The 10948-nt window shown below is 31.4% G+C and overlaps 1 protein-coding gene across 1 annotated transcript; it reads left to right on the forward strand.

The window, feature by feature from the left end:
• Positions 1-1400: 1400 nt before the first annotated feature.
• On the forward strand, positions 1401-3343 carry LOC140985257 (transcription factor TCP8-like). The gene has a single exon (XM_073453053.1). It carries the CDS (start codon positions 1482-1484, stop codon positions 3006-3008), a length of 1527 nt encoding a protein of 508 aa, XP_073309154.1. The 5' UTR covers positions 1401-1481; the 3' UTR covers positions 3009-3343.
• The last annotated feature ends 7605 nt before the right edge of the window (positions 3344-10948 follow it).

Genomic DNA, 10948 nt, shown 5'->3' on the forward strand with positions numbered 1-10948 from the left:
ATATTCACCAATGGATAGGGATGACAATGAGTCAAGTCTAGTGGATCTACAAACGAGTCCGAGAGGTTTTGGATTTGATCAAACCCGCCCCGCCAAAATATACTTATATATTTAAAATATAAAATATAGATGTATATAAATTATCAACGATATAATTATATTTTTTAGACTAAATAATTAATACATTATCTATAATTTTAGTTTATAAAATTTTTGGATTGAAATTATTTTAATTTATTATTATATGTTTAATATGAAAATATATTATTACAATTTTTTTTTGTTATCATTTGAATACAAGTCAAAATATTTTAGAGTAAGTCTTTTGTGAGACGGTCTCACGAATTTTTATCTGTGAAACGGGTCAACTCTACCGATATTCACAATAAAAAGTAATACTCTTAGCATAAAAAGTAATATTTTTTCATAGATGACCTAAATAAGATATTTGACCCACGAAATTGATCTGTGAGACCGTCTCACAAGAGTTTTTGTGAATATTTTAACTTGTGATAATATATTTTTTTAGCATGAATATCATTAATATAAATTTGGACATATAAATTTAATAATTTGTTAATTTTTTTAAAAATTTATTGAATAAAAATAAAATTATATATTTTTGACGGGTCCAATCACTGGATTCGTGGGGTGGGTATAAAGGAAGGCGGGGCGAGTCCCAAGTTTGGCCAAACTCGTCCCAACCCGGACCCGTTGTCATCCCTACTATTGGGGTACTTTTTGTTTTCCATTATAGGAAGAAAAAGAAAGAAAAGAAAAGAAAATTATAGCAATACTTTTTAGGAGTTTTTCATATAAAATTTGACTAATATAATTTATTTAACTAACGTGGAATATAGATTATTGGATTAATTTGAAATTTTATTTGGTGTATATCGAAAAATAACGGACAGTAGAGTTTGATACTCGTTAAAAATATAGGGTTCGATTCCGGTAGATTAGATTACCCCGAATTCAAACATCGGATATAATCTGAACCTTAAACCACAAAGAAGATCAATAGAAGGGGCTCAGAGGATGTCTCGGCGTAGTCCCTCGAAACCTCAAGTCAGGTGCTTAAGATAGATGAGAGAGCAGCTAAAAATGCTGCCGAAAATTAATATAGTGAATGAATAAATGAAGTTTTAAATCTAATATATTTATAAGAGAGATCATGAGGTCTACCATGAGCTCCTCTACTTTTGTTAGAAATGGGCTTGGAGTTCAAAGTTTAAGTATGAGTTCGAGTTAAACATGATCAGATGATGGCAACAAGTTCTATCATCATCTTAAAAGAGAAAAAGAAAAGAAAAAACTAATACAAAATAATAAATAAAATAAATTGAAAAATAGGTTTTATTATTATATGAAAATGAGTTTTAAAATTGTAACGAATGACCGATCGCAAGACAAAGTAAAAGGAAGCAAGGAAAATTGAACCCACCAGCATAATTCTTTATGCTCACACCTTTAAACCCACTATGGAAATCAATGAGTCAACACAAGCTAACAAGAAACAACCCACCACCGCCAATCCCGCCGCCGCCACCTCCTCCTCCTCCTCCCGCCACCTCCTTTCTCCGCCACACCTTGTCCACCGCCTTCATGGGTGGCCGACGCCACCGTACCTGGCTTCCTTCTCCGCCCTCAGTACACCAGGTAGTGGTCTACTTGGAGTTAATTCCACGGCCCCAAAAACTCCCGCGGCGGCGGACAGCGGCGGTGGTCAATCCCAGTCGACGCAGCCGGTGGACGCCTCCTTAGCAATCGCGACCAGATCAGAAGACCTAATTGACGATCCAGCATCCAATAAATCAGCCCACCAAGTACAACATCGGCAGCAGCAGGTACAACCGGCAGAACAAGGGACTCAACCGCCAGCTAAGAAACCTACCAAAGACCGCCACACCAAAGTCGACGGGCGCGGCCGGCGCATCCGCATGCCTGCGGCTTGTGCTGCTCGGGTTTTTCAGTTGACAAGAGAATTGGGTCACAAATCGGATGGTGAAACGATTGAGTGGCTCCTCCAGCAGGCGGAACCGGCCATCTTAGCGGCCACCGGCACTGGGACAATCCCGGCGAATTTTTCTACTCTTAACTTCTCTCTCAGGAGCAGCGGCTCCACCCACTCGGCTCCTCCGTCAAAATCCATGCCCCATTCTTTTCATAGCGCGCTGGGGTTAGCTCATCACCCTTACGAAGAGAGTTTTTCACAGATGTTAGGATTTCATCACCAGCAGCAGAGCTCCCATCTCTTACAAGCAGCTCAAAATTCGGAATCTGTAGGCGGCGAAAGCGGCGGCGGAGTTCAGCAAGCAACGGAGAATTACTTGCAGAAGAGATACAGGGAAGATTTGTTCAAAGAAGGAGCCATCGATTCACATGGTGAAGGCCCCAGCTCGCCTCCACACAAACGATTCAAATCAGAAAACAGTTCACAAGTAATGCAAGCACAGAAAACACAAGAAGTGGCGGTGGCTGCCACCGCTGGGCATTCTCCGGGAAGTATAATCAGACACACTAACATGATGCCCACCACCGCCATGTGGGCTGTAACACCTTCCCCAAGCAGCGGCACCACCGGCAGCACATTCTGGATGCTCCCCCTCACGGCATCAGCCGGAGGCGGCGATGGTTCTCGAAACCCAACGTCCTCTTCCCCGACGGCGTCAGGAGCCCCATCGGAGACGACCCAGATCTGGCCTTTCCCCACCGCACAGGGCGGCGGAAACGCCCTGCAAACCCCGCTGCATTTCATGCCGAGGTATAATTATTCGGGGAATCTGGAGTTTCAAAGCGGACGATCGAGCCCACTGCAATTAGGATCGATGCTTCAACCATCTCAGCATCTGGGATTAGGGGTTTCAGCGGAATCAAATCTAGGAATCTTAGCAGCATTAAACTCATATTCAAGAAACAACTTGAATATGAATTCTGAAAATCTTGAGCAGCAGAATCAGGCTCAAACTACAGATAGAGGAGACGATGAACAGACCAGTTCTCATTGATAATCACACATAATCAAGGTTGGTAAATGGTAATTTCATAAGAAATTTGATCAATTATGTCATTTCATGAACAAATCACCTGCAACCGAAAGTGATTCGATTTTTGAAACCACAAGAAAAAGAAGAGTACAAAGGTATCTCTCCATCCAGTTCCAATCTTTGATTTTTGTATTTGTTGTGTGCATTGTGAAAATATTTATCATAAAATGTAATTTTTTTTTTGAGGATTAATAATGTTTTATAATTTGTGTCGAAGAATTTGAAACCTATGTTTTGAGGTTTCTTTCTTGAGTGAAGAGTGATTGTGTAAAGGAGGGAGATTGATTTTGTGGTTATTGGTGTTTGTCAAATTTTGATGTCTTTTTAATATAAAAAATTCAATTGGAGATGTCATTTAAGGTGTAATATAAACTTACATATTTATATTTAATAAAATAATATGCTAAAAGATAGGTATGAGATCCGAAAATGACCTAGAATTTGGTTGGATAAGTAACTATTTGATCAATGATGATATGTTCGATTCTTTTTATAAGACCAGCTCGAGCTAGCATGTCATAGGGTTCGGTTTGTGTACTTTATGTGGGTAGTTTGATTCACATACTATTATGTTAGTACGATAATTTATTTTATATATGTACAAAAAATAACATCAGATAGTTTTCCGGTTAAAAAAAATAAAAAAAAATTGGGTATGAGTTATGACACATTTAATTGTAATGTAATTTTAAGACATTTTTTTTTTTTTTTTTTTTTTTTTTTTTGAGTTGAGACATCAAGCTGAGGTCCCATTTGAGATTTAGATGCAGATGAGTATAAGCCATTGGCAATTCTGTGCACTTATTGTTTGCACATATATATATGGTATTTTTTTGTGGTGTATAATCGATAATTGTTAATTAGTAATTAGAATAGTTATTTAACTAAGATAATTGTTTATTGTTTTTATAATTTTTGTTAGCTTCATAATAAATTTCTAGATATTTTAAATGATAGATAATATAATCGTGCCATGATATATATATCGAGCAGTAATTAGTTATTACCTATGAATCTATGATTATAAATATATAGTATATAAATATATTACTTGGAAATCTATAAAATATGGGTAAATTGTCTTTAAATATCCAACCCTAAATTCCCAAAAAAAAAATTTATTTCTGCATTTTTTTCATTAACACAAACAAAAATTATACACTCTTTAGGCCTAAAAGTCTTTCCAGGGATAAAAAAAAGGTACAAAATATTGAAAGAAAAAAGGACAAAACATTGAAAATTTAATATTAATATATTATATTTGAGTATTAGTGGGGTGTATTCAATCCAGAGTTTTGATTACTTTTAATGATTTTTTCAAATGATACACTTTTATGGATTTGATAGATTTTTATCGACTTTTACATAATCTCGCAGATTTATAAACAGATTTTTGTGGACTCATGTAGATTTTTTTTGCAAGATTTTTATTGATTTTTGTGAAATTTTTTATTAATAGGATTTTATCAATTTTATAATTAATTATAACATATTATTTTTTATTAATTTCTTTGAACCAATAATTAATTGACATATATAACATATTCAGTTTGAAATAATTTTTCAATATTTATATTAATAAATAAATTTACTTATTTAAAAGTTAAAAATCATTTAATCTTTACATGTGTATATATGTGAGTTTGAATGCATGTTTGTAATTTTTTTAAAATACATCAATTGATTAATATATAACTTGTTTTTGAATTGAAAATATACATGTAAAAAGAATATTATTTATCATTATGTGGATATAATTTTGTATAAAAATATCATAGCTTACATATTAATTGAAAATGCTAAAAAGAATTTAAAAAAATCATGGTTGTTGCGAGAATATTCAATTATTAAGAATTAAACGACATTTTTTTGGATCATCATTTATTATTATTGAATATTACATTAATTTGCATAAATAATAAATTAAAAATCACAAAATCAATTTTAGAATTTAAAATTTCTTATGATATTAAAATAAAAAATTATTAAATGAACAATCAGCCAAAAAATGAAAATTTTGAAAAAGAAAGATGAAAATATATATATACATACACTTCGAAAACTTGAGAGATTGATAGAGATAGATTAGATGAGATAAGAGGAGAGGTGATGTGAAGCGACAGAGAGAGAAGTAAATAGCTTGTGTATGAGTTAGAAGTTTTAAAAATTCATCCAAATCTTTGGGTTGAACCAAATATAGAGTTTTATGGAGTTTTTAAAAGTCAATGTTGAATACCAGTTGACTTTTTAAAACTATATGAAAGTCTATTTTGAATATCGTTAGACTTGTATAGAGTTTGTAAAAGTCTTAATTAAATACATCTAGACTTTTAAACTCTACAAAAGTCAATAAATCTCCTATATTGAATACACCACCTTAATTATTTTGGATCTCATGTAAAAAATAAGATTTTGAATATAAAATTAGATTAAATTTATAAATATGAATATTTATTATATATGTTTGAGTACTAATTTAAGAAATTTCAAATAAAAAATATTAAATTAATGTATTGATTTATATATTTATAGTATCGAGTGACTCAAATTAGGTACAAATCATGATCGAAATTTTCCGTTTTTGATAGATGAAATATAAAATACATATAATTCCAATATTTTATTCTATCGGTACATGTTTTGTATCAAATTTGAAACAGTTGATACTGAAATTTCATATATATATATATATATAAAAGCGAGCGAAAAAAAAATTTCTCAGAGGCAATTTACCCAATAAAATATTCTTCAAAAAGTGTATTCTTTGGTCCAACTTTAATCATAAAAAAGGTTTGTATTCCTATTTTTTATGTTTTCCTTTATCTCTTATCGAGATCCACTAAAAAATTGTATTAATTTTTTTTAAAAAAAATATCTTGTACCACTTTTGTTTTTGTTTTTCCTTTTTTTATTTTTAAAAATTTTGGACCACTTTAATTTGTCAATTGGCTAGATTTGGACGGTCTGAACTTTGAATTATACAAAAGTTTTTATCCACTCTCTTTTCACAATCCGCAAACAAACATATGCTGTTTATTTGGTTTAATTTTTGGGTTAAACCGTTGTTTAAATTGAAAATTTTATTTTCTAAAAACGTTATTTTATTTTTAACCAAAATTTCAATCCCAAATTTAACATAATTTTTTTAGAGCACAAGTGTGATATTATTTCAGACTATAAAGATATAATGCAGCTGCTACCCGCATTACTGATGGAACTTGAGCGTGGACCCGAGAATTACTTATCAAGGGCAACAAAAATACGAAAAAACAATTAAATCTACCAAATAAATTAGAATAACTATTCGCAATCAGGGAGACTCGAACTTTATTGGATAATGAGAACAATCAACATATTGCATAAATAGGTTATTTTCTTTAAATAATATAAAAAGAAAAAATATATATAAACTTATACTAATTCGAAAACATTTATGAATCTATTACAATCCAGTATGATCTAATACGGATTCTACTCAACAGTTTTTTTATCTATTAAATTTNTGATGTTATATATATATCCTGCACACCTACCGTACACACCTATGTGAGTATGATGAGATGTCACTCACCTATTGGATGAGATGTCACTCTGCTATAAATTGTGGAGTTTAATTCATTTCATTAAAATAATTTACATTGCTCTTATGAGAAAGCAGTGTTGTGGAGCTTAATTCATTGCATTGAAATAATTTATGTTTTTCTCTTGAGGAGGCAATGCTGGTTCTTTTTTGTTCTAATTTACGTGCATGTAGGTAATTATATATTTTTCTTATTATTGAAATAATTTTATTTTAAAATATTTGTTTTGTTTTTTAAATATTGTTATGTGTAATTTAGAATTACGGGGAAATTTATTTTAGCGTTTCTTCAAGCAACAAGCATTTTCTAAATTATTACGGTTTCAGCATTTCTTTTTCCTCGTAGTTTGTTTTTTTCTAATTTACGTGTAAGGAACTTATTATATTTTTGTGAATGTTGAAATTATTTTGTTTTTTGTAATATTTCTGAAAACAATTTTAATTTATTTCATTTTTTAATATTGTACGTTGATTTTATCAGTGTTATTATTTAAATATAATTCTATTTTTTAATATAAAAAATTGTATTTAATATGACAAATTAGTTAATATTAGTGTGCTTAATACATATGAAATATTAAAATATTTTATCATTTTTGAAAGAAAAAAAATTATAAGTGTTTAGAATGAAATAGTGTATATTTACGCTATAAATATGATCAATTTAATATAACATATAATATTCTAATTTATGTTTATGTTCATGCAAATTAATATAGAGAAAGTAAAAAATAATAATTAACATATTTTTTATGCAAAGATATGTTTGGAATTTAACATACTTAGAATGCTATTTTAATTAATTAGCTTATTTTTTAAGGTCAAATTTGATTATGAGGATCTACATAAAACTACTTTTAAAAGGCAAAAACTTGTGTGAGACGATCTCACGGGTCGTATTTGTGAGACGGATCTCTTATTTGGGTCATCCATGAAAAAGTATTACTTTTTATGCTAAAAATATTACTTTTTATTGTGAATATGGGTAGGGTTGACCTATCTAACAGATTAAGATCCGTGAGACGGTCTCACATGAGACCCACTCCTTTAAAAAAAATATCTCTTTATATCGTAAATTGACAATGTTTGGCCTTCATTATGTTTTATTTTGTTTCATAAATTTATTAATACTCTTAATTTTTAAAAGAATTAATAGAAAAAAGTAATATTTATAAAAATTATAATTACACAAGTTTAAAATATTAATTTTATAGTATAAGTCATAATGTAATTTTATTACCATAAACACAAATATATTTTTATTTAAAATATATATATATATATATATATATTAATTTATTAGATTTATTTGAAATTACTTATTGCAATAAAATATTAATAAAAATATTATAAAATATTATTGAAATTTAATCCAATATAAAAAATACATTTTAAGATAATATATTTGTAATAAACTCATAATATAATATTTATGATTGCATGACATTATATCTTAGTTTTCTCTCCAAAAATAGATACTGTGATGACCTTACTCTTCGTAGGTGTCTTTGCCATTATTGAAGATGAAAGGGTTGGATATAACATCCCTACAACTAGATCCATGAAAATCTCACGCTCTATTACATTTTCTCATTTGGTGAATTATGTGCATCGCATGTTACGGAACGACCCATCGAAATTCTACATCAAATTATCAACGAAATATTCTTACAGTGCATTGTCTTGTTACATTGAAAAACATGTATATAATACAGATGATGATAGTTTAGAATTTATATTTGATTTGCCCATACTGGATTGCTTGTACTTGTATGTTGAATCATAGACTGTGTCACAAAACGTAAGTATATACGATTCTGAGGCAGTCATGCCAGTAATAACGCAAGGTTTGGAAATAATAGGTTTAAATCAATCATGACCTTCTACATATCACATTAAAGAACATTCAACTCAGACATATTATGGGATCAACACTGGGCCTTGAGATCACCATATCTCTCATCGAAGAAGAGTATGCATGGGGGACAAATATAAAACGACGATGAGATTTTATTTCAGGGGGTTAGGATCATCATATCATGGTTTCCTCAGAAGTTGATGTTGTAGGGGGTCGAATAAAACACAACAATGAGATTTAAATTCACGGGGTCATGAAGAAAATACCACAAATATTACACCTTTCGGTAGTTCTATTAGAGCTGCAAATATTTCCGCCTCAATTACAAAACATATGCTTGAGCAACATGATTTGTTTGGAGACAGTTCTCATCATTTCATGAGGTATGATGATTTGGATGCTCCATCGATTGATGAAGAAGATGATGAACATGTTGACAATGCAAATGAAGGCATATCATCGTGTGTCCTGATCTCCAGAGCAACACTTACACAACACTTTCCTAATGCACCGGAGCAACAGTTACGTGAAATTTCCTAATTTTTCAATGAAGTATATGATGAACAAATTCTAAATTCATTTGGTCTTCCTTCTTCATCACGAACAAATTTTTACAATCCTGACAGGCCAGACCTCGCTGTGAAAATGGTTTTTAAGAGAAAAAATGATTTAATAGCTTCCGTGAAGGATTTTTCTGTTCGAGTTTTGAGACGTGAATATATCGTTGTCCAAACTTGCCCAACAATTTCAAAAGTCAAATACAAGAATTGGTCTGAAGATGGCAACTGTGGGTGGGGACTTCGAGCATCATTTAAACAAAAATTAGGCTATTTCATGTTCGCAAAATATGGTGATGATCACACATACATATCCAGCCAAGTGGCTATAGATCATCACAACCTTGATGTCAACATGATAGCCAACACACTTTTGGGAATCTTGCGTTGTGATCCTGCATACAAGATCAAGTATGTGCAAGAGAGCATTAAATCAAAATATGGGTATGATATATCATATGCTAAGGCATGACAGAGTTTGAAGGGCGCATTGGAGATTGTTTATGGCACATGAAAAAGCTCTATATCTTGCTTCCTAAATATATGGGTGATATGTCAAAGTACAATCTAGGAACTATTATAGAGTGGAAGCATCTTCGACCGTATGACCATCCACTTAAAATTGGAACTTGGTATTTTGGTCCTTCAAACCATGTATAGATAGTTTTCGATATTGTCGCAACATAATCATTGCAGATGGTATCCATATGTACACAAAATATAAGCACAAACTACTAATAACAGTGAATTTGAATGTCAATAACCAGGTTATGCCTCTAGCATTTGCGCTTGTTGATAAAAAAAAATTACGAATCTTGGCATTGGTTCCTAGGTAATGTTGCATGGCATGTTACAAAAGTTTGCAGAGGTGTGTGTCTTATATATAATAGACATGTGGGTATAACAATTCTAATGCATGATATCCATGACTTCAAACCTCCTCGCGGTGTCCATCGTTTTTGTTTGAGGCATGTGTGTTCTAATTTCAACAGTAAGTTCAAAAACATTCATTTGAAGGATTTATGTTGAGAAGCAGAGATGCATCACCAAATTGGACAAGTTAATGTCACAATGGAAGCAATAAAAACAAAAAATGCAATAGTTTTCACTTTTTTGTCAAACATCCAAAAAGAAAAATGATCATTGGCTCATGATGGTGGGTGGAGATAAGGGATAATGACGACGAACATGTCTAAGTGTATTAATGGTGTGTTGAAAGGGGCTCGACGTCTCCCTATAACCGCAATAATAGAGTTGACCTTATAACGATGCGTGCACTATTTCATTCAACACCGAATAAAAAGTCAAAAAATGATGGAAACATCATGTCGCATCGGATGTTGTTTGATCCCTTTGGTCAAATTTTACTACTCGATGTTCGATTGACTTTTTTTACAACATATCAAATTTTGAGTACGCATAATCAGTCCATGATTGATAAGCCGTTAATGAAACGTCCTGCCCTTTCTTATTGCTTTAAAAGTACTAGAATTTTTTTTTTTTAACCTCACACAGCATTCAGCCGAACCATAAAATTTCATAAAATATTTTTGACATCATTTTAAAATAAACAACCAACTAACATTTTTCTAAATCTAAAAATAACATTTGAAAAGTATAGCGCATACTATAGCCTCTCAAAAACCACTCATAATCATGATAAAAGTCATAAAATCTTTTAACATAAATCATAACATATATGCGGAAACTAGAGTCGGTCCTCGGGTCATGTGCACCTCCAGTCCAGTCGGATCAACCATCAAGACCTCCATTAGCATTATCATGATAACCTGCATCTATCACACCTAGTGAGTCTAAAGACTTAACACACCATAATCTTTATAACAAATAATACATATAAAACCACATGCAACAGTGAAAATTACTTGTACTTAAAATATCGTTT

This window comes from Primulina huaijiensis, chromosome 9 (assembly GCF_012295235.1).
Source record: "Primulina huaijiensis isolate GDHJ02 chromosome 9, ASM1229523v2, whole genome shotgun sequence".
NCBI lineage: Eukaryota > Viridiplantae > Streptophyta > Magnoliopsida > Lamiales > Gesneriaceae > Primulina > Primulina huaijiensis.

What these genes read in the sequence shown, in the direction of transcription:
- LOC140985257 (XM_073453053.1), top strand. Translation starts at nt 1,482, where the DNA reads ATGGAAATCAATGAGTCAACACAAGCTAACAAGAAACAACCCACCACC.